Genomic DNA, 27,950 nt, shown 5'->3' on the forward strand with positions numbered 1-27,950 from the left:
TACGTCTTGATCATGTTTCTGCCCCCCCCCGCAGCTGGAACTTACCTGCGCTGTCAGGTTTGAATCTCTGCTGCGGCTCTCCAACGCTAATGCCCGTCTTTTTTTTTTTATCAACTGTGACAGATTAATTTAAAAAAAGACAGACATCTTTACCTCCATTCTTCTTTTTGGCTGCCTTTAAACTACTTCTGCCAGAGGGGCCCCGATAAAGCAGACAAAGGGAGCGCACGTCAGCTGGGATCGTCTCCGTCCGTCCGTCCGACGCGGGAAAATGACGCCGTCGGTCGGCGTGACTGAAGCGGTGTGACGGGTCTTTTCCTCTCCGGGCTCCTGTCAAAACACCTTTAACGCCGTCCTTCAAACAGGGTTCCTTCCGACGGCAGAAGCCACTGCAGCTGCGGGGAGGCCGTATGAATTTTTCATGACGCCGATGTTTGCCGGGGAGGTCCGGCCAGCGTCGTGGGATGAGGCGGTACTTCTCACACATCCTCCCCGCTTAAAAGAAACTTTAGTTCCAACGTTTCTTTTCTAACTTTTTTTTGTCTCCCAAGCTTTTAAACCTGCAGCAGAGCTCGTGTGTAGGCGATAAACCCGCGCCGGGGCGGCTTCAGGGGCCCGTGGTGGGTAATTAAGTCCATCAAGCGGCTTTGTTTGCTTTGGCCTTTAGAGCCTCTGCAAACAGCGTCAGAGACCAAAAAAAGCGACCACGAAAACAAATGTTGAATTCCATAAGAGAACAAACAGGCTAACTGCTAACATGCTTAAGCCCGGATTTAAACGAACAAAGGTTTAAAAATATGAAAACCTTGATTGACTCATTCAGAAACGTGTGCTACTACTCAAAGTACCACCTACTCCAACTTACTGAAGTATCAGAACGAGTACTCGGTGCTATTTCAAGGATCTAAACACTTACGCTCATCATTAGCGTTAGCATCTGCACTGGGACTGGACAACCTGGAGTACTGGGACCCCAGGGAAGAACGTGGTCACCGGCCCTCGGTGACCAAAAGAAGCAGCATATTTTAAATAGATGTGTGAAAAAGCTCCCAAAAAAATGAACTGCCAGGAAAAATGGACTTTTGATATTGATATTAAAACTCAAATGATTTATGTGAAATCACGGAACATCAGCCGTTGGGGTTTTGGTTTCACGTGGATTCTTTAATCTAAAAAAAAAGTGAAATCTGTCATCGGATGCTGATCGGTGCGATTATATCTGGAGTTTTGGCTGAATCAAAGTGACTGTGATCATCAGTCGCCGTGGGATCACATCCTGTGACATCACATCCTCTCCACCGGGTTGAGGCCCAGGATGTGGAAGCACTGAGCCATGATGGCGGCAGTGGCATCACAGAGCAGCATCCTCCACATGTTGACCTTCACCACCTCACCTGGAAAAACCAAAATCCGATTAAAGCCGACGAAGATCTCCGATTCTACTAATTATCGATCCTAATCTCTTAAAGCGAAGAGATCGGTTGACCCGTTACCTGTCTGCCGGTCCTTCTCCACGCAGTAGCAGCTGTCGTAGAACTCGGTGAAGGTGGTGGCCAGCTCATACACGTAGTCGCACAGCGAGTGGAGCAAGAGGTCATCCTGGATCTTCTGCAGGACCTCCGGGAAGCGGAGGATGCACTTCCCCAGTTTCCACTCCTTCTCGTGGTCCAGCAGGATCTCGGTGGACTCCGCCTCTTTCCTCAGAGTCGCCTCGTTGATGTTCGCCAGTCGTGCGATGGACCTGTGTGAGGTCAGAGAGGCCGCTGGTGAGTTTCAACGCCTAAACTTTAAATTGAGTTTCAAAAAAGCCGAGTTTCTGTCTGAAAAGTGAAACCCCGCCCACTCCCCCGGTCCCGTTATTCCTGCTAACGCTCCCAGTTCAGCAGCCATTTCTGCGGGCTGCTCTGCTTTTTGCCGATATTTGAGATATCCAGTTAACTATCCGCTAGCCAAACGCAGGCGCAGCCGCTCCTCTCCAGCCAGACTCAGGATCAATCTGACACTGTGAGTCTAAACACCTCCAGGGAGGAAGGAGGCGAAGATCAACTCAGCACCTCGCTGCCAGAATACGGTCCCTTGGCACGGGGGAGGAGGAAGTGAGTCTCCTTCACAGTCGGAGGTCTAATTCTGCTGCAGATAGAAAAACTGACCCGAGTGTAAAGGTGGATGGAACATCTCCTCTACCCTCAGTGTCCTGAAGAGGGCAACAGAGTGACCCCTGACCTGATGCGGGTGAAGGCGTAGAGCAGGTACGCCGCCGTGTTGCCCCGATCGTCCAGCATCTTGTCGAAAGAGAAGACGTAGTCGTTGATGCGGTTGTGAGAAAGGTCGGCGTACTTGATGCAGCCGAAGGCGACGGCCCGCTGAGCCTTGACCAGCTCGTCCGGGCTCAGAACCTGAAGGCAGAACAATTAAAGACGGGTTGAGGCGACCACCTGACAGCAGCTAGGCTAATGATACGCAACCTGGGGATGGCAGACCGCACCGATACTGAATAAAAAGCACCACACAGAATAAAACGCAGGATTTAACAAAAATGCTAAACGCGTGCGAATCAACAGGAACATTAGCATTAGCATTAGCTCGGCAGATGTGGGTTTAAGCGGCCCGGGGGTTGGGCTCCTTTTAATGAGCTGCTGTGAGCAGATGGTAGACGCGGGCGGCGTCCCAAACTGGGAGCAGAGAGCCGGGCCAGGAATGCCTGCGGGGGAACCGCGCTGGCAGCGGTTTACCGCCGCACTCAAATCGCCGCAGTTCGACTGGAAATTACCGCCGTGCTAAACGCAACAGATCAAACCTAACCGGGTCAGGTTCCTTCGGGTTTATTTGGCACATTTCCCCCCCCCTCCTTTTAAACACTGCAACTACAAAAAGAAACAAAACAAAAACGTGAAAAGTTGCAAACAAACCGAAGTTCGCGGGAAGGGGAAAAACTTCAAAAGGACAGTTTCCATCCCTGAAACAACACGCGCGTTTCTCCAACAGCTGGAACCGGCGCCGCCTCAGGAGGTGCCCAGCACCCGGGCGGGAGCAACTTTAGGGATTCTTCTAGCGCAAAAGGCCGATCAAGACGGAGCGACGGACGGAGCGGAGGAAGGATTCTGAGGGGTGATTTAGTAAAGCCCACCGCCAGAAAACAAACAACATCGGGGGAATTTCAGCTGGAGACAAACAAACATCTGAGGGAAGTGAGAAATCAAATCTTAGCATGTTTGAAACCCTTCCGTTTCGCCCACCATGGAGAATATTTCTACCTCGAAGGAGAGCGATTGGATTTTCGTCCACCTCTGCGCTTATGAAAAGTTTCCCGTCCGCCTGCTGGAGCGGGGGACGGTAATGAGCGCGACGGCCCACAGCGATGAAGACGCGAAAACTTTTCCCTCGCCCCCCTCCCTTCCCTCCCCCCCCCCAGCTCCGTTTCCTCCGGCGGCCTCTCACCTTGTCCCTCTCCTTCTCCTTCAGCTTGTCCATGGACCTCTTCAGCCCCTCCCCCAGCAGGTCCATCAGCCTGACCGTGTCTCCAGAGCGAGTCTTAAACTTCTTCCTGGACAAATTTGGGAGAGAGCAGAGGAGTCGGCGCCGGCTCGGAGCCCCAGAACGGAAGTTTGCGGAAGGTATCGATGGCAGATATAATTACTGCTACATTAAACCCTCGTGCAGACGCCTCGAGGCGATTCATTTTGTACAATCAGGCAAATCAGATGAGCATAACAAACAGAACATGAGCCAAACATTTAATAACCCCCTCTCACCCCCCCTCAGTTCTGTTTACAGCTATAACAGCCTCCCTGTGAGGCTGCGTTAAGCCCTCATTGTCTGGATGAGCGATTATAAAATCAGCTTGATAAATTCCAAACGGAGTTCTGAAGAACGCCGACATCGGGAGGACAATTTACACCCCCACAGGTGAAAGGCGGGGTGGAGTGGGGGCGGCATCTTTAACAATCCCCTGGGAAATAAACACTACAGCATCAAGATAAGGAAGGATATCGTCGACATAGAGACGTTAAACTCAACAGCAGAGAAAATGTCTATCAGGCCTCAAAACTTGGCGTCAATTTTTGAATTCTCAACTCAATAGAGCACCACCCCGACTCCGGGCGCATTCATGGCCTGGGCTTTACCCTGGCGGGGTATTTATGTCACAAACGCTTGGCTTTTAGGACTCACTTGTCTTCGCCCAGCACAACTCCGAAGCCGGCGTGTTCTACTCGGGTCACCTTGGGATCGTACCATCCCAACATCTGCGCCGCCGCGAACACCACCTGGAAGTGTGAGCTCTAAACACAAAAAACGGCGCATCTGTATCTACGCCGTGTTGATTACGGTTCAAAATTTGACAGCGTCTTCTCCCCTTCTGCTCTGTTTGCGCCCACCTGTCCGCTGTCCGTCACGTAGATGATGATGTCGGCCTTTTCCTCGAAGAGCCGCTGGTGGATAGCCGCCAGGTCCGAAGTGTCGTACGTGTAGCCACCGTCTGACTTGACGATGGTGAGGGGGAGGGACTGGCCCGGGGCGAAGATGATTTTGCGGCCCTCGTCCAGCTGAGCGAAGCCTGAGGAGAGCCGGAGACAGGAAGTGAAAAAGAGGGATTACAGGTGGACGGAGGAGAGGAGATGTAGAGAATTTGTAGTTTGAAAGTAGAGAAATGGTGTGAAGGAAACAAACAGAAATAGAGAAAGAACACGCTCAAGAAGGAAAAGAGGCTATGCGTGGGGTGATGTCGCCCCCTGGTGGACAAGTCGGAACAACAGTGGAATTTTGACAGGGTAGGTCTGCACCTCTGTCCTCGGCCTCCTTCACCACTTGCGTCATCAAGTCCTGGTAGTACGACTCTCCTCTTTCGATGAGCTTGATGTCCAGGCAGTCGTAGATTTTCTGAAACTCTGAATCAAAAATCCAAACACTCAAAAACACATCTGGATGATTTGGACGCTCTCCGCCAATCGAACATCTCTACCTTGGCGGGAGACGTCACAGATGAGGTTCCAGGCTTTGATGAAATCCGGTTCCTTGCTCTGCAGTTTGACCACACACTGGTACGCCCGCTTTTTGAAGCCATCGTCCTCGTCAAAACGCTTCTTTGACTCCTGGTCAGTAATACAAATGTGGTAAACGGGGCCAGAGGGCCTTAAAACCTGACATCCTTAAACATCTGACGCACTTTATAAAAGCCCTGGAGGTCACTGATGGGCGGGGACACAGTCAGGTAGTCCGGGAACTTGTCCTGCAGATGAGCAATCAGCATCCCAAACTGGGTCCCCCAGTCTCCCACATGGTTCAACCTGAGGACGACAGACGGCTCTCCATCACGTTTCTACGCGGCTTCATTTTATAAGTGCGATCAGGAGGCTCTGACGCAGATAAGAAACCACGCTGGCTCGTGTTCGACTGACCTGAGAACGTCGTGGCCCAGAAACTCAAAGAGTCGGCTCATGCTGTCCCCGATGATGGTGGAGCGCAGGTGACCCACGTGCATCTCTTTGGCAATGTTGGGGGAGGAGAAATCCACCACCACCTGAGCCACACAGAAAACATTGCACGCTTCAAATTACCACAAAAAAACAACAAAAAAAACGTGTTGGCCCCGCCCCTTTCCTGAGCCGATCTAATAAATAGAAAAATAAAAGTCACGGTGCTGACAAACCCTTTTCCTGGAGGTCAGTGGAGGTGGTGTGACGCCCTTAATCAGCAGCTTGCTCAACAGTTTGGACACAAACGCCCTCTTCAGGTGGATGTTGATGAAGCCTGAGAGAGGACATCCAAACGGAAACGTTTACAGAAGAAAGAAAATAAGGTGAGACCCAACCAACACTGACGCAACAACTTCCCACTAAAACTCTGATATTCAGGATCAAAAATGAGTCACCTACACTTTTCAGAAAGCTTGTTATTTTTCCTGAAAGGTTCCTGAAACAGGACACTGACCTGGTCCTGCGATTTCAGTTTTCTGGATGAGCTCGTTGTCTGGAAGGTTCCTGATGATCCTCTCTGCGATCTCTCTCGGGTTGGCTTTCATTCCCTTTGCCTTCAGCATCTGAAAAAAAAAGTTGATGCAAAAAATAAACATTTCCCACTTTTCTGAGTGGTTTTTTTTTTTAATCTCCAAATGAGACACCACAAACTTTAGTAAGCTTCACATTGTTTTCTCTCCAAAACCCTCTAAAACTATTCCAGGTAATTCCAGGCTCAAAAACCTGACATGACAGTCTGACCTGGGCCATGGCCATGGCGCTGTTGCACTGATAGTCTCCAAACTTGGGCTGCTGGTTGGGCGCCAGGGCCAACGGAGGGTTTTCCAGTTCAGGGTAAGACGTCCTGATGGCCAGGCCAAAAATCTCCTGGAGCCGCTGGCTGATGTTGAGCATGGAGTGACCACAGCGAGTCCGCTCCTCCTGCAGCGCCTGAGGACACCAATTAAAAGATGGTTTTTAGGATAGTAAATGAGAGAGCATCCACAGAAACGTGCCTGAGGAGCAGATGCGTTAGAATGTCCTCAATACAGGACCCAGAAATGGACTTTTGACGCTCCAACAGAAAGTACCTGTGATGTAAGAACATGCTGCACGCCGTCACTCACCCGGTTCAGAATGTTGAAGCGATACTTCAGTCTGGAATTTTCCTCCATCAGCTCTTCCAAACGCGCAGACGAACCCGGGTTCTGTGAGTTTTTCAAGCTCTCAATCTCTCCTGACAGAGCCTGGATCTGAAGCTCCTGAAGAATACAATTATATACATAAAAATATCACTACTGTATATTCTGAACCAGGTAAACGAGGAATTAAAAGACTTGTTGAAGAATTATTTTGAATTTGTGCTTCACACTGGTTGACTATAGGACACATTAACCCAAGATTACATCACACTTAAAACAGAACAATAAAACAGTCTAGAAACAGAAAATTTTATTATTTATCACTCTTAATCAGTTATGTCGTATCACTGCATCCTAACTGGAGGCCAAATGGTGCAAAGTACAATGATTGTGACCTCGCCTCTTTTGGTCATAGTGAAACTGAAACTTTGCGACCACCTGATTAACAAATTACTACAAATGCACCGTCTAGATTCTATATGAAACAAAACTATAGGTGCCAGCTGGCTTGTTTGGATATATATTTAAGTAATACGGACATGGTTCGAGCTTATGTTTACTGATGTCAGGTAGCAAACAGCCAGGACCACCAGCAAACTCCCAACAAGAGGGACTCTCCTTGTTTTCACTTTCATTTTGACTTTAAACCACAATGAAATATCGAAAGATTGTCTCTCAACCCGTTAGACAGGTAAATGAATGTGGGGAGAGAATATGCCCCACAAGTACTCAAGAACAGGAAAGTCATCACCTGTATTTGCCTGCAAGCTAAAATCAGCGAGGCTGGAAGTGGAGCGGATGTCCTACCTGCTGCTGGAGCCGCTCGGTGTACTCGGTAATGAGGTCTCCCATCTTCCTGAACCACCGGAGTCAAACTCTTGTGACGGAGAGATGCTTACACGCGTGGCTGATGAAACCAACTGTGACAAGAAGGAAGTTGCTCACAATTTTTTATTCTACTTCCGGACCGGCAGGGAGAAGCGTTCTTCTTCGTGGATGGAAAGCTATTAAGCATCCACAGCGCCCCCACTCAGCAAAGTGTGGTATTACATCATTCAAATGACCTCGGATAATAAAAATAATGAAACGTCAGAAAACGAGCTCTAATAGCGGAAATATATATTTCTTTTTAGCAGTATCCCCGTGCCCCGTGTTTATTTTACAGCAGGTTATCGGAAACATTCTGTTTACAAGAGAAACTAAGTAGACAGCTATAAATGCAAGTGGTTTTATTGCTCATAGGTCCGAGGCAATTGCATTAACTTAAAATTTGGTTTAAAATAAGACTTTTTCAGATGTAACAAGGTAAATTAAATTAAATGTAACTTTACATTTCTCTCAATATTTTATTTAATGAAAACCATGTATAACGTTGTGGAGAAAAATAAGTTGCTGTGAATTTAAGACGCTAAACGAAATATTGTCTGTATTTGAAATAAAATCGTCACAAAAGAGCATCAAAATAGAAGACATCTGTTTTATTTCTGTAACTGAAAAAATACTTTTTGGTCATTTTCTGGTGACACAATTACAACTGTGGTTGATAGACAGTTGGGGAAGAGTCGTCCTGAGGGACAAATGTCCTGGAGCTGTTAGTTGACCACAGAGTCACCACATCGAGTTTGCTCCCTGTGCATCGCCTGAGGATTCACAGATTGTCAGACATGTAGAAATCACGTGTTTTACCCTGAAGGGCGTCACTCACCCTGGTCAGAATGTTAACGCGATACTTCAGCCTGGAACATTCCTCCATCACTTCCTCCAAACGTACAGAGGAACTCGGGTTCTGAGAGTTTTTTAAGGCCTCGATCTCTGCGGAAACACTCTGGATCTTCAGCTCCTGAAAACAAGACAATCTCATACATTAAAAAACAACACAAAGACAAATATTCTAAAGAAATGAAGAAACATGATTGTCTTTGGGGTGGGGTTAAGAACCTGCGCCTAAAACTAACTGACTGTAACAAAATGTTTATTTTGTTGCAGCATAGAATTTTATTTCAAAATACAGAATTTCGCAATATACATAATTATAAAATCATGGTCAACTGGAAGGAAAAGGGGCGCAAAGGAAAAACGCTGACCGCACCCCTGATTTCCTGTGGATCAGAATGAAACTGAAAATCTATAATGAAACAATTATTAGAACTACACAAGAACCACCAAGACGAGGGAATTCACAAAAACTATATAGGCAAACTTATATGTTTTGTTTAAAAAAAAAACAACAGGGTTTGTATTGCTTAACATCTGCTTAGTCGGATATTTCTATTTGTATACAAAAACTTCAGAATCCAAGTTCGTTCGGTGCCAAATCTGGCTAGATCGGTGTTTTACCTGCTGCTGGAGCAGCTCGGTGTACTCTCTGATCAGGTCTCCCATCTTTGAAATCTTTTGGGGGGTTTGATGTTGCGTAGTTGACAACAAAATACAGCCAACTCCGGAGAGAAGTTCCACTTTTTACTGCGCTTCCGGCATTGGGACGAACGTCTTCTTCGTGTGCTGATCGTAAAACTATGGCAATGGACGCACAGCGCCCCATTAGGTATCAGACGGAACTACACGTGTTCAAATAACTTGGAATGATCAAAAATGAAGCATTATTGAAATAGAAAACTATATTAAGACAATTTAACATATCTTCTTGACATGTAATCAGTCAATATGCACATGCCTGCCATGTAATTTCTGATTGTGTGTTTCTATAATAGCGGGATAGCTAGCTATAGTGATGCTTAAAAAATAAAAATAGGTCTTTCAGAATAAAAAAGAAACACTTGTGTTGCTCATAATTATGAGGAAAATACATCATTTTTAAGAAATGTGGTCCAAAAACTATGTTTGGCACGTTTAAGATGACAAAATCAAGATGAGCAAAAAAAACCAAAAAAATGTTTTTGCTGCAACAAAAAACTTCCACAAATCATCAAAATAGAAGAAATTTTTTTATTTGTGAAACTACAAAACATATCGTTTGGTTCTTTTCTGTGCTGGTGAAATATTTACAACTCTGGTAGACAGTACAGTGTCTGAGAATAAAATTCACAGCTTTTCAGAACTCGTGATCAGAAGAAAATAAAAGAATCAGGAAAAAAAAAAAAGCAACACCCAAATCACAAAGTGCAATAAATATACGCTGTAATGCTCCTCGCAGTCATCACCAGTCGTAACACAAACAGCATATCATCAGGAAACAATAAAATGAGAGATGAGAATTACTCCTGATGAGTCAGAATGATTTGACTGACAGCATTTTAGGCTCTTAAGTTCATTCATACAAATGTTTGTTGCGAATGATTTCAGAGGTCTGAACAAACATCACCGGTACGTTTTAAATCCCTCTTTATTCCAGCCACAAATGCTGATTTTTCCTACATCCCAGCTCTTCTCAGATGAGGCTAACTTCAGATTTTCCGCTACATTTAACACCACCCCTCCATCTGACCGTGGTTTTCCTTATATTTTGGATTTGTGGCAGCGGAACTTTTTTCCAGACATAGCTGGACCAATTTTGTGAGAGAAATGTCCTAAAGTCAAGATTCTGCCATCACAAAAGAAGAAAACATATGAACTAGAACTATGAAAATGAGCTGGAAATGGCACCAGATATTTATTTAAAATAGAATTATCATATTAACAGGAATCCAGACTGGTGGGAACATTTCTGTAGTTGTACTTGTGGGCACCTATCAAAATAAAAGCACTGATTCTCGAGTGCCCCCTGGTGGCGTTCCACAGTACCATAGGTGAACGTCTCGATGGTGGTAAATTTATTCTACAAAGATTTTGTTTTTAGTCTTATCTGAGATCGTATCTTAAAGAGGGTGGCAGCCTCAGTTTCTGTTGGTCAGGTCTTTGGTATCGATCGTGCGTTGGATTGATCAGACTGAGCAGAATCAAACATTTACTTCTCATTGGACTCGCAGCCTCCATAAAACCATCACTGTTCCATTGTAATAACTTCTATTGATATAATGTTGGATATTGCTTATTTTTAGTTAAGATAACAAGAAAAGAGGTTTGTTTCCATTTTATGGACTTTGGGGTGACAGGAAGTGGTCAAAATCAGCATCCTGTGTTTGTTTTAACACACAGGCATCAAAGGCAACACTTAAAACACAGTAATGATACAAGTCCAGCTCAACTGGCCGTTTCCAAACATTAAAACAGGGAAACATCCGGAATGAAAGTTGCGCTGCTGTGAGAAGGGTAACATGATAGAAAACATTAGTTTAACCTAGTGTTCCAGCAAGATGCCACACAAACATCACTGTCACCTCTGACAGGCTGATAATTTATTCCAGTGCTGACTGGTTCATTTTCCAGAAACGATACAGAAAAACTGACTTCCGGTTTCTTCCGCACCTCACCAAAGTTAGTTCATACCACATGCTGCAACAATCAACACAAAAAGCTACAATGATCAAAGGTTCTTTAGACTGACGAGTTGAGTTCAGCCACTGAAGTACTGTTTCCATGGAAACAAAACCAGACATTGGGCATGACCCACCATAGATCAAAACATTAAAGTTTTATAAGGAATGTTTGTTTTGTAACAGATGATCTGAGTTCTTCTTTAGAGATGAAAAAAGGGATTTTTAGATTTTTGCTCGAGAGGAAAACCTACAGATGCTAACAACCTACATAAAGACATAAAACGCCAGTATAAAAACACTGATTGGTGCAGTTTGGAGCTCAGGAAGGCTCCATTTTGCTGGGACACCAAGGCAACATCCAGTTGAGGCCAGTTACACATCCAGAATTTCCAGTTTAAACCCATTAGAAACTATAAAAAAAAAAAACTAAAAGGAGGAATTCAGCTCAAATGAAGAATTTGCCGTTATCAGGCAGGAAAAAAAGGTTGACGGGTGAGCAATTTGGTTGTTTCTTTTCCCAGCCAATCAAATCACAAGTTCAGTGCTGCTACATTCCTATTGGCCAGCATTTTGTGGCGTTGTAAAGGGGGCGGGGCTTAGGAGTTTTTCCAGTAATAAAATCAAGTTTCAGTCATCTTCACTTTTGTATGTTAACAATCTTTGTGTGTCTCTACAATCAGATCATTCCATGATGCAAAAGTCGGCCAAGCCTACATCAACGCTGGTAGTTCTTAAACTTTTACCTCGAGTTTTTAAAGTGCAGACTATCTGATCAACTACCTGAGAGTCGGGGCTGTTTCTACGCTGGTAAAAAGGGTTTTTAGGTCAGAGTGGGACCCAGGGGTGAAGATCTGAGAAATTTAGTGTGATTTTCTCCAGTTTTGCTGATGAAACCTGTGTAAATCTGTGCTGCTAATGTCGTACAAAATGAAACAAGCTTCATTTAGGCTGTTTTACATGTAAAGGGTCTAGAAAAATACATGAAGATTTGACTAAATATCCATCCGATTTCTTTGTAGCTTTACTTTAGTACCTTTCTGTACTGATATGTGCTGTCATATACATTTTAATACAAAAGTCTTTGTAGGCATGTGTGCAGCAGTTTGATTTTTGTGCTTGAGTGATTTTAAACACCTAAGAGCCTATAAACAGCCTGTTAGTAACAGAAACAAAGACAGTGGAAGAGAGAGAACTAATAAAAAAAAAAGCTCTAGCAGTGCTATCGCTAACTGACAAACATAAGCTATGCACGTTAGAAATGCCGAGCTCTTTAAAAGTTTGTTTCTTCATCTTCTTGCACTGTTTAGAGTGTTTTTTCCTACTACTTATTAAAATCTTTTAAAATTCTTCACCAGTTATGTACTTCATTTGTGTGGGGCAGAGCAGGGTAAGACTGAGGGGGAACACTTTGAAATGCTTCTCTACACGTCGTCAGCCGGCAGGTTGGGGATGCTGGTCTTTGCTCGTGTGAAGAAGGCCATCTTCTCTCTGAAAACACACCAGCAGGAGGAACCAGGTGAGGTCTGGAGCAACACAATGCTATCAAACAAGCATTTAGAGGAACAATGCTGCTGAAGCCCCTTGTCTCACCTGAAGGTCTGGACCTCGGGGACCTCTTTGCGGCTCTGGCCTCTGATCTTGTGGACGTCCTTGGCTGCTGCCCTCAGCATCTTTTCCACACGCTTCTCCTGCAGCTGCTCCTCATGAGTCTGAGCAAGAAGTATTCAAATGTGATCCGATCCTAACCCGGCCGCCTCCGCGCTCTCGTGTACTTACACCGCAGAAAATCCACTCACTTGTTTCTCAGCCTGCTTGAGGAGGAGCCGGAACCGTTCGTCTTCTCGGACCCAGGCTGGCAGCTCTCTCTGGCCCTGCTGCCTCGCCTTCTCCAACTGGGTCTTCAGCTCCCGCAGCACATGCAGCTCCTGGTCCAACCGGGCCTGCCGCGTCCGAGACACCTGTAGGTCAAGTTCCAGGTCCAAAGACGTCCGCAAGAGGCTGTCCAGACCCCTGACCGGCACAGGAGGCTAAAGGAGGGAGCCAGAAAATGTTTATGAGTTTATGAACATTTATTGTGATCTTCAACCCATTTGATGGGCTAAATTACTGATGTTTGCTCGAGTGGAGCCCCAGCTGGGCGGAAGAGAAGGGAACAAATGGCACAGCTACATTAAACATTTAGACAGTTGTTAATTATTAAGAGTCTTTTCACTGCCTGGTTTAAAAATTGAAAACTGTCTCTCCGCAGTGAGATGACAGATTCTCCGGACCGTCCAATTAGACAAAAGCAAGGAAATGAGAGCGGATATGAAGCAGATGCAGGTGGAGATCAGGCAGCAAAGCATGCTGGGATACAAACCATAAATATTCTGTATTCAGGAACAGAGAAGGTGTGTGCGTTGGGGCGGTGCCTACCTTCTTCATGCGCATGCTGCGCCTCTCTGAGGCATTTCTGACAAACGGAGACTTCTTGGAGAGAGTCGAGCTGTCGCTGTCACTGCGGTTTATCTGCAAAGACCGCGTTTTAAACCAAACTGTTGGTTCTGTAGTGCTGAGGTCAGCGTCAGCGAGCTTCTGTTACCCTGCAGATGTACTGGCTCTGAGGGCCGGGGGAGAACGTCTTGGAGCGGATGATGGTGTTTCCCCTCATGAACGGGTTCTGCTGGCGGACGTCCGGACGGCGCTCTTTGGGTCGAACTACCGAGCAGCGCTGCGACGGCAACGAGCTGACCATGCTCGTCTCCTTGTTGACCTGGAGAGAGAGAAGGTTGTAAAATAAGATGTGGACTCAAACCTAAAAAAAAAAGGTTCTAAGAGGACGATAGAAGGTCAGAATAACCTTTTCTGTGATTGCTGCCAACGGAGACGCTTTGTTAACCTTCTCTTCATGCTTAGCTCCCCATTGGCTGCTTACAGGGTACAAATCTTCCCCTTCCTCTAAATCCCCCGCTTGCTCTTCCCGGGCTCCTTCATCATGATCAAAGACTTCAGATGGCAGTGGGTCGCCGTGCCTGCAGACCAGCAGCGTTGAACTCAACATTTTATAGACGTGGCAGACAATGGGAGGACATTTTAAAAAAGAGAAAGGCTTCACTGACCACTCACTGTCCTCAGTGGCTCCCACTCTGAAAATCTCAGCAATCTGAAGCACAACAGAAACACTCATTTCCAACATGGACTTATGCCTTCAGTAAAATTCCTCTTAGCCAATTGAGGATTATTGTTCTGTCAATCATAAATAATCTTTCAGTTTTGGGCCGTTGCATCTTTAGAGAGGCATGACTGCTCAGCTTGATTGGATCTCTGTCTCTCCTGAAGTGTGTCAGTACCGCGTCTGAGCCGTCAGATGCTCGTCTGTCTGTGTCCTTGTTGCTGATGTCGGGCATGTAGGCGTGGCTCAGCAGGTTGTACCATTTGGTGCGTCGCTCTTCAGAGCAGCTGATGTCTGCAAGGCTGATCTGGGCTCCAGTCTGGAGAGCAGGACGAAGAAAATGGATCACACACAAATGTTCTCAACTTTAACTGGCCAGCAGAAGCAACGATAAACCTCTAAATAAAGTAGCCAGAAAGGGCTTTTTAGGCTCATGTGTTAGTTTTATAACCTCAGAGGAGACTTTATAGTGGAGTAAAAATCTATCTGGTTAATGATTTAAGCTTTTCATTCCTTTAGAGATTACGCTAACAAACATCCAGCACTCACTTAAAAAAAAACAAATCTACTTCTTCACACATAATTAATAACTAAATATTTTAAACTAATTCCACAAAAACACAGCTGTCGCATAGCAACAAGCAACAATAATAAAGTCAGAGCAGCGGCTCAAATTAACTTTGGACCCCGAGTATACCAGAGGTTAACCCCTGTCAAGCATTCACCACTAACCAGACATTCTTCATGGCCCGACTTGCTGGTGTGGCAGACATCTACCCTCAGCGTCTTCTGCCGCAGTGCACTGTGGGAGATTTGCGTGCCGAAGACCTCGTCGAGTTCCACTACATCCTGAGGAGGAAACCCGCGTGTCCGGAACAAGCAGCGAGTGGCCTCAACACATGGCAGCACCACCACACGCACATACCTGTAGACAAGGAGACCGCTGCTGATAGGCTGGTGTCACAGGAGGCGTTCAAAATAGTGAGGAAGGAAAATGAGAGATAAGCAAGAAAATGGGAGGGAAAAAGAGGGGAAAGAACTGAGGGATACAGAGCGAGAAGATGTAGGGGTAGAGGAGAAAAAATGAGGGTGAGGAAACAGTAATTACAGCTTCTGGTCAGCCGGCAGGGAGAGGGCGCTGCAGTTGGACAGCTGCATAATGTAGATTGTGAAGCGTTGCTCTCTAGACTCGTGTCGGAAGCCGAGCTGCACCTGAGGACATCCTGTTGCTAAGCGCCCCTCATAGGGGCCCAAGAGGAGCTCTGCAGGGAGGCCCGGCCTGACGGAGATGCAAACACCTCATCATAATCAAACTTTTCCATACAAACGCATTACTTAGACGTCTGAATATTAACGTGTCGTTGCGAAACATCCAACCCAAATTTTAGGGGGGAGGAAGAAAAAAAATGCTCGTACTTTCGCTCCGAAGGCTCATAAACACCACTGTCGCCGGCCACCGATTCGTCCGACACGGCTGAGGTCACGCCGACCTTCCTTGGTCCCGCTGCTGTCCCACGCAGCTGGGGGGCCGACTCTGAATCACAGAGCGAAAAATGAGCGTGGTCACATGTCACTCAGTCTCTCTCTCTCAAACACACACACACACACACACACGTGATGGAGCGTATGTACCCTGATACCATCCTGACCTCCCTTCATTACTCAGGTTTCAACAAACAGTATTCAATTTCTTCTCATACTGAGGAGCAGAATGAGAACTTCTGATGTTCTGCTTCAGTTTAATTCAGATGAGGGAGACAATTAACAATGCCTCTCTTGTGTTTACCTTTGCCCTCCTCCCCAAGTGAGTTCTTGTGATTCTGCTTGTCTTCCAGGCCCATCTGGCCTCTGTGCTCATCCTGCAGCTGCTCCTTAGAGTCCAGACTCAGCTCCAGTTCTGCCAGCCTGCTGTGGAGCTCCAGGTCCAGGCCCAGGCCACTGGGTTCTGTCTGGCAAGTGAACGTCTCCCCAGACAGGAAACTAGTGTCTGTGACCAGTGGCGAGCAGGGAGGAGAAAGCGAGGAGAGCGACGAACGTGGAGATAAGGAGTTCATTGACTGAGGGGTCTCCGACAGTCTGAGCGCCTGGGTCCTGGATGACTCCGTGCCTCCGGCTACTCCTCTGCTCCCCACAGCTGAGCACTCGGCGTCTCCTCCAGGTCGGACAGTTTTGTCCTCCAGCCTGGCCGCGTCCTTCCCCCCGCAGCCCGCCACCACTTCGTGTTCATGTATAGTTGTGATGGAGCTGGGGGGGCGGTAAACTCCCGGACCACCCTCCTGCAGGAGACAGTCCAACTTGTTCTGGAAATCTGGGTCAGACAGGTCTGGCTGCTCCAGATAGAGGTCAGTGAAGCTGAGTGAGGAGGTGGATCCCAGGCTGGAGGTGGTGGCCAACGAGCCGCGGCTGGAAGTCAGAGAGCCTCGACTGCTGCCAGACGAGCAGGACAGAGTGCTGGCCGACAGGCTGCAGGAGACACGTGGAAGAAAGGAGAAGTTGTAACATCTCTGAGGCTCAAAACTAAAAACTACAAAAGGGACCAGTTGGACCCACTACCACCAGTTAAATAAAGCTGACAGTAAGACCATTACTATGGAAATGTGAACTCCAGAACATGGCGGAATCCAAACTTTTATTCTGTGTTCTTACATCCTTAAAACCAGCTGTGGCCTCACAAGTTTCCTCAGTTTTGAAGAATTTCATCTTCCTCAAAAGATGACTGTACAAAGAGGCCAGCCGAGTCAGCGGAAAACAAGGAGAACGCGGTCTGCGGCTCATCTCCGAGCAACCCTCTCTGCCCAATTTCTTGAGGATGAGATCACCCGAAATAAGCGACCGACCTTTTGAGCTGAGTGTGCAGGGACGAGGCCAGCCGAACCGTCTCCTCCAGCTCTCTAACCAGTTTGTTCCTCTTGCAGTGAAGCCGCAGCCTGAAATGACATTATAAGAAAGTTGTGTTGCCTTTTCTTGGATTTGAGTAAAGGTTACCGTTTTTACGGATTCTCCAGGCTCAATCGCAACTGCCATCCCAAAAAAAGAGGATGTGCAAGTGCTGAGGTGACACTGATGGTGTCTGTCTGTATCAGCTTGGTCAGGAGGAGACCAGCCATTTACAGCAGTTACTGGGAACGATTGTGTGAATAGAAACAAGCCAAAGAGGGGGACAAGCCTTTGGTCACGTTACAGAAGGCTGATGATGTGTGTATTCAATCGTTTCCTGTCATCTCCACCACACACCGACAAAGTATGACTCCAGGGCCTGAATCATCCTCTTAACCAATCTGTAACCTGAAACATCCTCTGGAACTTCTCAGGAAGCGTTGGTTTAAAAGCAACTCTTTGAGTCTTATTCAAGCTGCAGGTCATTTAAGGGAGTGTTGATCAACTTTATATATTTTTAAGGACTGTTTTGGGCCTCTGAGTGTCAAAGAAATCCTGATAGTTTCACACGACCAACATCATCCTGCATCCCAAAGATCTGACAACATTGCTGCAACAGAATAAACACTAGTCGATCTGATCTGATTTTAGCTAAATTTAGGAACTTGTCCATGCTATGTGTTGAGTACCAACACAGGCATTCTACTATCAAACTGAGGACATTTTTGGGAAGTGCGGACATTTTGGCTGTTTAAGACTTGTGATTAGGGTTTAGTTTAGCACCAGGTTCAGGGCAGAGGTTTAGGGTGGTTGGAATTACGGTAAGGGGCTGGAGAATGTGGTATGCCTGTTTTGGTGTGTGTGTGTGTGTGTGTTAAGGTTGAGTTTTTTTGCTCTGCGCACTCAGGTTTCAAGAACACAAAGACAGACAGTTCAGGTTGAGTCTGAGCTGCACAGTGAACAACAGGAGTCCTGTTATGGAGGAGAGGGTCGGGGGGGGGGGGTTGAGGTTTTTAATGAAAGCGGTTAAACACTGAAAGAAAATGCGACATATATAGGACGGAGTTAAAGATGTGATGTGTGTAAAGGTCTTCTCAGCAGACGCCAAGATGACGCTTGTGGTTTCACTCGTCTGTCATCACCTGTCGTGACCTTCACATGTGGAGACAAAGAGCTTCTGTCTCATGATCTGAATGAAGAAACCTCCTCAAACCGCCACCGAGGCATTCTCATCATCATGTTTCCTTCCAGTTACGATTCTAGGTGGATTATTCTGGCTACAGACTTTTCATAGCATCACAGATTTGTGTTTGTTGTCCCACCTCTCCGTCAGTGCTTTGCTCTGGTTGTCTCTGGCAGCCTGCAGGTCTCTCTCCAAGCGTTTCTTCTCAGTCTCCAGCTTCTCAGCGTCGTTGGGCTCCAGCCGTTGGCGAGGGCTGACGTACTGCAGCTCCTTCAGCAGCTCCTCCTTCTCATTGATCAGGATGAGGCGGTCTCGCTCCGGATCCAGCAGGCCGGGCCACGCCTCGCTGTCCAGCTTGGCGATCTGTACTTCGATGTTGGCGATCCTGAGCACAAACACGTAGCGGTGAGGTCATTCACACCAATCACAAATCACACACGTGAGTATTAAGCAAAACACCTTCTCTTGGCCTCCTCGTACTTCAGACTCAGACGGACTTTCTCGGCCAGTCGGTTGCTGCTGGTCATGAACTGAACACAAACGCAACGTTAAAGTTCCGCTCTTGTAGCTCGGCAACTGAAATCTCTTACAGACAAACTCTCATCCTGGACTCACCTCAGCAGGGATGTCAGTCTGGGAGCCGGCGTCTGAGTAGAGGCGAGGAATGGACATCTCAGAGTTGGCCAGGGAGGGGCTGCTGCCCCACAGCTCCTGCTGAGAGCCCGAATCCAGCTGGAAACCATCCTTCAGCACGGCCAGTTTCTGGACAAATAAGAAACAGAGCAGCTGCAAATTACAGGAATAAAAAAACAACCTGGGGAGAGAATCTGGGGCAGCGCAAGATGGTCTGAATCTCTTTGGCTGGGCAGTAAAATGGGCTGAATTGGCAGCCAAGCTTGTGACATATATGTCATTGTTATTTCTGTAACTGCAAGTCAGAAATCTCACATCTGAAAGTGATTCAGGTCCTCAGTCTGACACTAAAACCAGTCATCTGACTTGACTGGATTTAGTCTGTTACAGTGAGCTTCTCCACTCTCTTCTGTTTTGAAGTGATGAATAATTACTCCTCGTCACTGTGCATCTATTTAGCAGCAATCACAGCCTCACATGAGGAGGGACACTCTGGACGAGCTGTCACATGCAGATGGGCGGAGAGTCGACGGAGCTGATGTAATATGGAGCACAATCTCAGATCAGTCTGGGCTCAGTTTTACCCACAATTTAATTGAATTATTCTCTCCCCAAAGGAGGATGTGACAATGTGACGAGAAGACAGATTAAAATAGACAAAACTCTACCAGCACACACTCAAAATCCATCCAAACAGAGGAGAAAAACGTGAATTTATTACCTGCATGAGTTCCTGTTTCTCCTTCTCACCAGAGCTGATGGCGTCTCGGATGGAGCGGACCTCAGAGAGGATGGCCTGTGCCTCCTGCAGCTTGTAGCCATACGGGCTGTTGGAGACCTTCTGGTCGATCCTGGAGATCAGAGCGGAGAGACCAGGAAAAAGGGCACTTTAGAAACTGTTCTGTTGTTTCCCCAACATGGAATTAAGATCAGATCTTCCATGAAGTAATTAACATTGTATTTTTCTAATGTTTACACTGGGAACTGGTAGAGCTGGACACAATTTACAACACTTATTTTAATATGATTAAAGCAGCGACTTGTTGAATATTATAATAAGCAGCGTGACAAAATGACAGCCTGATGACAAGGCGGGGATGGGATTCAAACCCACACATGAAGAGAACATCAGGCACAGGACACAAGCAGAAAGGACAAAATAGATTTTTCTCAAGCTATAACACATTTATAACACAGAAGACTTCTTGTTTTTGTGCAGCAGTGTGGACGCCATCATCACCCAGTCATGCATGCATTTCATTAACAGGTCCTGCCACATTCTTCAGCCAGTGAGGGGGGTTTCGCCTCAGACAGGGAGAAAACAAGGTACGGGGGGAATGAGGAAGTATGTATGTGTGTTACCGAGAGAGAGAGAGAGAGAGAGAGAGAGAGAGAGAGAGGTGTTTGTCTGTAATAGGCAGAGAGAACAAGTAATCCTGTCTAAGCCCTTCTCAAACATGCTAAGTGGAAACAATGTTATGAACCTTTTAAGTATGAAAAACAAACCCGTTTGAATGAATGTCTGCTGTCTTCATGAATGACCTCTGACTTCACCAACCTATATTTTGATGAGAAAATATAGGTTGGTGACGTGATCGGTCTTATTTTTTCCTTTTATTTTACAGGTCATTTTCTGAATTCTACTCTTTTTTCCGAGTCTAAATCCTAATTGAACAATTATAGTTAATGTTGTTGGCATTTGTTTAGTCAGGCTCTTATTTTGTTCCAACTCCCTTCACTACATATGAAAAAAAAAATACCAGAATCTAAACAACGCAAACAAGCTCTTCTCACTTTTCAAAATAATTCAGAGGAGGGATTTTTTAATCTTCTCAGGAGCCGAGGGTTCAGCAGCATTCCAGCGTAAGCCTATTCGTATTCCAGCAAACAATGTTTGGTTGTTGAGTGCAGTCTGATGACTGTAACAGGAGAGGAAAGTCACGGAGGAATGCCGTCCGACCGCTCTGCCTCAGCTACTCTTTAATCCTCCTGACACTCTCACTGTGCTGCGTGAGGCAAGACAAACACGCTGGACATTCCTATCCAAGTTCACGGTGTCCCATCAGAGAGTTCCCATGTGTCTCGATACGAGACTTCCAACCGATGCCTTCGCTGGTCCATTTTTCTGTTTAACCTCACATTCTTCTGCTGCTCCATGGTGCATTTAATGACCCCAGGGAATGTGCGATAATCCCATTCCTGTGTCTGATATGATAAGTAACTTAACTAAGTGATAATTGCCGTTTAACTTCCACGCATTTCACCAACACGTTCAAAGCTCTTACGCAGGCTTGTTGACGGGGCAAATTCCAACGTAAGCAACAATTGAAAGAACGCAGGTGTCCTTCATCTTCACAATAAAACAATATTCCTGGGATGCCTGAGTGATGGTGTCACAGATAAGACTTATGACAGATAAGAGCCGTGCAGGGTTGGGGCTGCGAGGCCCTTTCAGAGGCCAACAAACCCGCCTGAACCAATTAACATCCAGCTTTTGTCTGCCCTGGGAATGTCAGAGATCAGGATTCCTTCTCTGGGATGAACATGCAAAAATTACAAAATTACAAACTATTTAGAGCATGAAGCTCGTGGATCCAACCCCTGAATAAACACTAAACAAACCTTTTGACGTGAAAGTTAGAGGAGGAAAAAAGTGTCCGTTTGTTACAAGTGGAGGGAAAACTGCTTCACTGTCTAGATCAAACTCACTTTTTGAGGGTCTCGAATCCTTGTTCCTTGTACTGCAGCTCCTGCTTCATACAGGCCAGGTCCCGCTTTAACTTATTCACCTAAACAAAAGCAAGGATATGGTGAATGTACTGTGATAGCCCACGACGGGTGGTTGTTTTGGGAACGGGTCAGTCAAACTGTCCGTCTCTGTTGAAAGCCTGGACGGACTTACCCGACTTTTGGCTGTGGCTATTTCAGCTTTCAGGATGTCGGGGTCATACTTGCTGGATGAGGATGATCTGGAGTTCACTGTGGGACCACAACATCAAAAAGGAAGTGTCAAAGATCGTCTGCTACACCTTCTTCTGTGCTCTGTCTCATTGTACTTCTGATATAATCCCCGAGTCATGTTAAATCAGGCTCTAGCCAGTGTCTCCCTGGTACCCACAGCTGGTCTGAGATGTAGACTTGTCCCTCCAGGCATCGTTGAGCTGCCGGTACTCCTCCTGCGCCAGGCGGAGACGTTGCTCCTTCACCAGGTAGATTTCTCTCTGAGCGCTGAGGGCATCGTGGACCACAGACAGGTAGTCCCGCAGCATGCACTCCTGCTCCCGCTGCCACTGGGCGCGCGGGTCCTCCAGCTGGGTGCGCTCTGAGGGGGAAGATGGGAACCATGACATCCTGCGTCAGAGTCTCCGGTCACGTTTCAGGTAGCGACAATACAAAAGCCGAGCAAAGTTCAAGTAACACAGCTCAGATGCTTGGCAGGTGCACTTTCTAGTTATTTAACCTTTTAATCCCAAATAATAGAATGTTTCTATATTTAAAACAAATTTCAAGTGCAATATTTCAATTTCTGATGCAAAGAAAGAAGTCCAACCTGACGTGCAATCGCCATTGTGCCCTGGGACGCGTCACATGTCAAAGATCACTGTCTGGTTTTCAGGATTTGATACATTTAATGTATAATAACAATGAAACTCACTGGTGTTGTGGTCCACATAGTACGCTCCCACAGCAGGGTCGTACGCCTCCTCCCAGCCGACAGGAAGTTCATCTCCAATACAGTCGGCAAACGTCAGAGGCTTCGTCTGCCTGGAAAGAGTGAAGGAGCACGATGATAATCAAGGAACAGGTCTTCAGCAGTGTCTGTGCAAAGTCTGTGTAAAATCAGCTTCAGCTGTTGACACTAAACAATGACCGGATAACAAACAGCTGCTGCTCAGGGATCATTCAGATGATGGAATAATGACGGAGGACAACAACTTGGCATCGGTGTGATTTCAAGAGGAAATAGTAAATAATAACTCCCATGTGTATAAAATCATCAATACATGACGCTTTTCTGGACGTCTGAGGGAAAAAAAACCCCCACAAAATCAGACCGTAAATCATTGGTAAATATTGCAAACAGGTGCAAAGATTTGAAGCAACATGCAGCTTTTTCCCCAGCTCGCCTCGTTTTGTCTCTTTTAGTTGGTGAGTGTGTGAGGAGGGGACCGGGGGGTGAGGGGGCTAGTCTGGTTGTTTCACTGAGTCCTCTATTCACCTCTGAAGGGAGAAAAGAAGAATGATAAGGGGAGCGGGGGGAGCCCATGTGCGCCGCCACAATAGGAGGAAACCGGCCCATAGCATTCCACAAGCAGTGCTGATGCATCCCTGGAGGTTTCTGGGGCAACTGTCTGTCTGGGAGAAAGTGGCGGACATGTTTTCAGCGTCCAGACTGCTGCAGGAGGGGAGACACAGGCCTTGACAGTGCTCGGAAACATGCTCTCCAAACACGCCTGATGTGAAGATGCAAAGACGCTGGGTCCTGGTTCTCCCCTCCGCTGGGTTTCGTGACTGAGGTGGGAAATAAACAGCGCGGCGATTCTGAAGCGGGTCCTTTTTCAGCTGGTGAATAATGAAAAGGGGCCCAAGAGAGAAGACCCCCTCAGCTCTGCTCTAAATTTAGCTCAGTAAGACCGGGATGCTGCTGCCAACCGATGAGCCGTCTGGTTGGCTGGCTCGGGAAAAACACATCCCATTATTCAATTCCGCCGGTCTCACCCACCATCCTCCCATCAGCAGATAGGGGGGAGCTAGGCTAACTTCTGCATTGATGAGGAGAGCCATAATCTGTGATTTACATACTGAAAAACAAGCTGTAAGAGCAAGTTTGTGAAAAGAAACCTCCAGTTGCAGAAACAGCAGTCAGCGTCACAGCTTAGGGAGGGGGGATGCAGTGACGAAGATCATCCTCACAGATAATAGCAACAGGTAGCAGACGTATGATTATTATTGGGTGGACAAACTGCTACTTCCAGATTCCACAATAAGGCCGATACTCAAGGTCAGAATGACGCAACCAGAGCGGAAATGTGTGAAAAAGCTAACAAATGGATGGTTTATTGTCTCAATTTTCAACTCATGGGAGGATATCGAGGATGAATCACATGACGCGTGCCTCCATTTTGTCCGGGCAGGTTATGTAATCGAACCCCTGAGGAATGTGTACGTTGTCACCGTCACATGACACAAGAGCCTCACCTTTAAATGGTATGGTTACAAAACAATGGAGTGACATTGTGATGTCAGTAAGACGTTGGTTTCCTACATTCTATTCTATAAACCTGATGTAAAGCAGACCACAGCACACCAAGTACACCGAGGTAAACAGCCAGGACGGTGACGGCCTAATGCAAACTGGCAAAGCGTGCGGCGGAGTGCAAACATGCAGGGAGGCGGGCTGCACGCCTGAGCCGTGACTCACGGAGCGCTGTGTAAATTCCCAGAGAAGCTATGAGGCTTGCAACCACGTTTCACAGCCGCTCGAGGTGCACGGGGCAGTTGAAGCCCTTATGATCGTCTGACGAAATAACAAGATGTTTGTGGTTCCCTGACGAGGCAAAACTGAAACAGCAGCGAGCGATTGTGCACGCTGGCCTCCGCAGCGGCGCCTTCATCAGACAGATCACATTCCTGACAGCACTGGACGCATCACGGCGAGGGCAGCTCAGACAGACTTGCACAGGCAGCAAAATGAGTTCAGTCGCTCCGGACGGATCACAGGAGCACAAAACATCCCCAGGTCACCTTTTAAAATGGCAGGAACTTTTTTAAAACTGTCCAAAAGAGAATTCAAACCAGAATAAATGTACTGTATCAGCTGGCATGTGAACACGGGCCTCCTCCTCCTTTAGGAGCCAGAATAAAGATGTTCCATCCTGTTTGTGCGCGTGGTGTTCTGGAGGTTTCGGCACCAGTGAGGGTTAAAGTGGGCACACTGGTGAATCAAACCCTTCAGATCTGTGGTGAGCCGGGATCCACATCATAGAGTTAAAGCGTTGTTGGTTATGAATTAAAGGAAACCGTGTGTGGGTGTGGGTGAAGGCCCCTCTTCCAGAGCCAAGTCAACAGTTCGTGGGGCCTCAAGCTGCACTTTGACCCCGTGCACCTTGGCAAGTGGTGAAAGGGATTTCAGATGAATCAGGTTTGGGTCTGTGAGTCTGCCCGCTCCTCCAGCCGATTCAAGAATGTGTGCAGCTGCGACTTCAGACTGAAAACTATAACCTGCAATAAGCTTGATTAAAGGACCTGAATCTGCCCTTCAGCAGCTTAACTTCTGGTACCAAAGGTGAGGCTCTATACCAATGAGCTCCCAGTGAAGGCTCCCGCTATGTTCTGATGAGTGGAGCTAAGTAACAGGCATTTACCCACATTTAGCTCCTTCCCTTAAATGAGTTGACTGGAGATTAACTGGTATTAAACGGTGTCCTGTGATGGACCAGTGACCCGTCCTGTGTGTGTTAACTCAACGTTTCCTACTGCTTGACCAACCTGCCAACATGCAAAGCGGCGCCATTTCCTTATCTAACTGTGTGTAGCACCAAAGCCAGCGGCGCTACACGAGGTTACCAATGAACTGACCAAGAATGACTTCTGATCATCAGTGAAACCTCAACAGTCTTTGGGGGATGGGGGGGGGGGGGACATCAGATACCTGCTCCTCCTGTCTGGCTGCTAATGACAGTATTAGTGTAAAGTTCTTTAACAGTCAGCATCCGTGGACAAAAACCTGAGGAAATCAACCTAAATTACAGGGAAAAGAACATCACAACATGAAGAAAAGAAAACCTTTAAGCCTCCAGAATTCCAGACATAAGCCATTAAAGGGATTTAGTGTCAAAGTCCGAGGGGTCTTAAATAAGAGATGAAACTCTGCCCCCCCAGTGTTTATGTACTGTACAAACAAGCCTGTCAGACAGCAGAAGGCTATTTAAACACTCATCCCTATGATAAATACCAACTAATATTGTGAAACAAATGATTAAAATGTGCCTCGATGAGACGTCTCATTATGGGATTTCAGCTGGGACCTGTCGATGCTGATCGCACCAGGAAAATTAGGATGTTCCCAATCAAACTGTAAAGTGTGAGATTAAAAATAAACCTGCTGTACCACATTCAGGACCCTACGAGTTCCTCTGTTGCCATGGCGTCGCTATAGTTTTTCTGAATTATTGCAGTACTCTTACAGATTTGGAATGTTCTGTGCCGTGTAAAAAAAAAAAGCATTAGGTTTTACTGTCAGCTGATACATTTGCATCCCAGCATCCATCCCTTCATATTTGAACGACATACTCATCTCCATGGCAACACACTGCAGCACCTTAGAGGCAGGAGGGTTTTGAAGTGGCAACACCTCGGGCAGGCGTCAGTCTCCCTCCATCCGTCCAATCACGTCTTACCTTTCCTAACACATCAGCAGTAAATAACTGGGTTCTTTGCTCTCCTTTCTCATCGTTCTCAACCACCTAAAAACCATTAACTCGGGGTCTCCGAAGGGGGACTCCTGCACGAGGTCAAAGGGTCACACAGCTTCTGCGAACACATGAGACGGAGACACGGTCCTACCTGTCTCTGGGGTCGATCCAGCTGGTGCACTGGTTAATGTGGTCAATGTAATAGACTTTTCCATCAAAGTCTCTGGCTTCCTCCCAACCCTCAGGTAGTGGCAACTCCTTCCTTGGCATGTCAGCCCAGTCTCCATGTAACCACCTGCGCTGTGATCAGAATCATACCGAAGGGAAGCTCTCCTCTCTCATCCTCACCATCAGCAGCGGCGGCAATAGTGCAAAAGAAGAGAATAACTCCCGAGTGATGCAGGCTGGATTAGGCCATAATAATAATCCACAATAATCCACAGATTAACTAGGAGTCTAAATTCAAAGGGGAGCTGCTGAGAGGGGATCTATCAGGAGACCAAATAGAGCCAGTTAGCCGCTAGATTTGAAGCAGTTCACCAAACTGTGGCTATTACAGGTTTCCCTACAAACGTATTGACGTGTTTTACAACTTTTCGCGGTCTGGTGAAAAGTTTAAGGCGTCTCGGTGACAAGTTTGGAAGTAAAGTGGGATTATCCACGGTCCGCGGAGCACAGGCGGTGTTCAGGGCAAGCCAGCGAGCAGCCTCACGTCGGAGTCCACAAACCCCAAAAGACTAAGCAGGAGGGCCGTAAAGGCAAAAGCATCGGTGTTTCACAGCATCGACCGAACAAACTGGCTGTAAAAAGCCTCTTCAAAATCTAAAAATGTACTCGGTTCTCCCTCCTGTCCACAGGCCACCATGTTTAGCAGCAGGAGCCGATGCTAACCTCCAGCCTCGGGGGTTAACGAAGTCTCAACACCGCCAGGAAAGGTGGAAAAAGACTTTATCCACAGGCGTTAAATTCCCGTAAATTCCCGGAAAACGTGTTTGTTAATGTGCCGGTTTTCCCTTAGAATACTGATAGGACGAAAGCGACGGCGGCGACGCTCCATACGCTTCCCCAGTGTCGATGACTTCGGCCGGTGAAGTTGTTGTCAGGACGGACTCTGACAGAGACTTCCGGGATGGGACTTCAAAATAAAAGCGCAATTGACTAACAATGTACGACTTCCGGTTATATAAAGTAGGTTTCACAAGAATATTCATCCGTGTTATTGTATGCATTTACATCATTTTATTGACAAAAATTGTGACCATACCGATACGTTTGTTTAGTCTTGTTTCGGTAATTTATAGATCATATTTGAGTAGACCGGCCATCCTTCAAGCTTTCTTTTTAAGAGCACAGTGACCTCTGTAGGTCAAAAATCTGAACTACAAAATACCTAATAATGTTATTATGATAAATGATAGGTGTGATAATGATTTTTATTTTACATACGCTACACGTATATTAAATTATCGGTTAAATGCCATGAGGTAAACATTAGCTGTCTAAAACAGTCTAAGACGATTTTGTAAAATTTATAAAACTACTCGAGTCAATGTGCTATTTAAAATTAGGTTTGAACCCACGCATATGCAGCAAATACACTACCAGGTGCCCACATTTGAAATGACTCTTCCAGTTTCAAAGTAGTAAATGATGGCAATTCAGACTTCAGTAGTTCCATTCAAACTGAAAACTGCAGACAGACCACTTTGTCTAGGTGTTA

The 27,950-nt window shown here is 46.5% G+C and overlaps 2 protein-coding genes across 2 annotated transcripts; both read right to left on the reverse strand.

The window, feature by feature from the left end:
* Positions 1-1,143: 1,143 nt before the first annotated feature.
* rars1 (arginyl-tRNA synthetase 1) lies at positions 1,144-7,554 on the reverse strand. The gene is made up of 15 exons (XM_003970844.3): positions 7,403-7,554; positions 6,581-6,715; positions 6,216-6,404; positions 5,929-6,037; positions 5,648-5,748; positions 5,397-5,518; positions 5,165-5,285; positions 4,961-5,090; positions 4,782-4,886; positions 4,377-4,555; positions 4,171-4,280; positions 3,439-3,544; positions 2,224-2,396; positions 1,494-1,741; positions 1,144-1,394 (listed from the first exon to the last, which is right to left on the reverse strand). The coding sequence occupies exons 1-15, from the start codon at positions 7,445-7,447 to the stop codon at positions 1,285-1,287; spliced, it is 1,983 nt and encodes a 660-aa protein (XP_003970893.1). The 5' UTR covers positions 7,448-7,554; the 3' UTR covers positions 1,144-1,284.
* A 1,967-nt stretch (positions 7,555-9,521) lies between these two features.
* wwc1 (WW and C2 domain containing 1) lies at positions 9,522-27,339 on the reverse strand. The gene is made up of 22 exons (XM_011611189.2): positions 26,382-27,339; positions 22,471-22,580; positions 21,934-22,137; positions 21,718-21,794; positions 21,525-21,604; positions 19,537-19,666; positions 18,798-18,944; positions 18,642-18,712; positions 18,322-18,567; positions 16,960-17,049; positions 15,909-16,585; positions 15,539-15,656; positions 15,231-15,401; positions 14,855-15,047; positions 14,301-14,441; positions 14,070-14,113; positions 13,811-13,982; positions 13,553-13,723; positions 13,387-13,479; positions 12,768-12,998; positions 12,562-12,680; positions 9,522-12,459 (listed from the first exon to the last, which is right to left on the reverse strand). The coding sequence occupies exons 1-22, from the start codon at positions 26,498-26,500 to the stop codon at positions 12,393-12,395; spliced, it is 3,471 nt and encodes a 1,156-aa protein (XP_011609491.1). The 5' UTR covers positions 26,501-27,339; the 3' UTR covers positions 9,522-12,392.
* Between the last annotated feature and the right edge of the window lie 611 nt (positions 27,340-27,950).

The sequence above is a fragment of the Takifugu rubripes genome, chromosome 15, assembly GCF_901000725.2.
Source record: "Takifugu rubripes chromosome 15, fTakRub1.2, whole genome shotgun sequence".
NCBI lineage: Eukaryota > Metazoa > Chordata > Actinopteri > Tetraodontiformes > Tetraodontidae > Takifugu > Takifugu rubripes.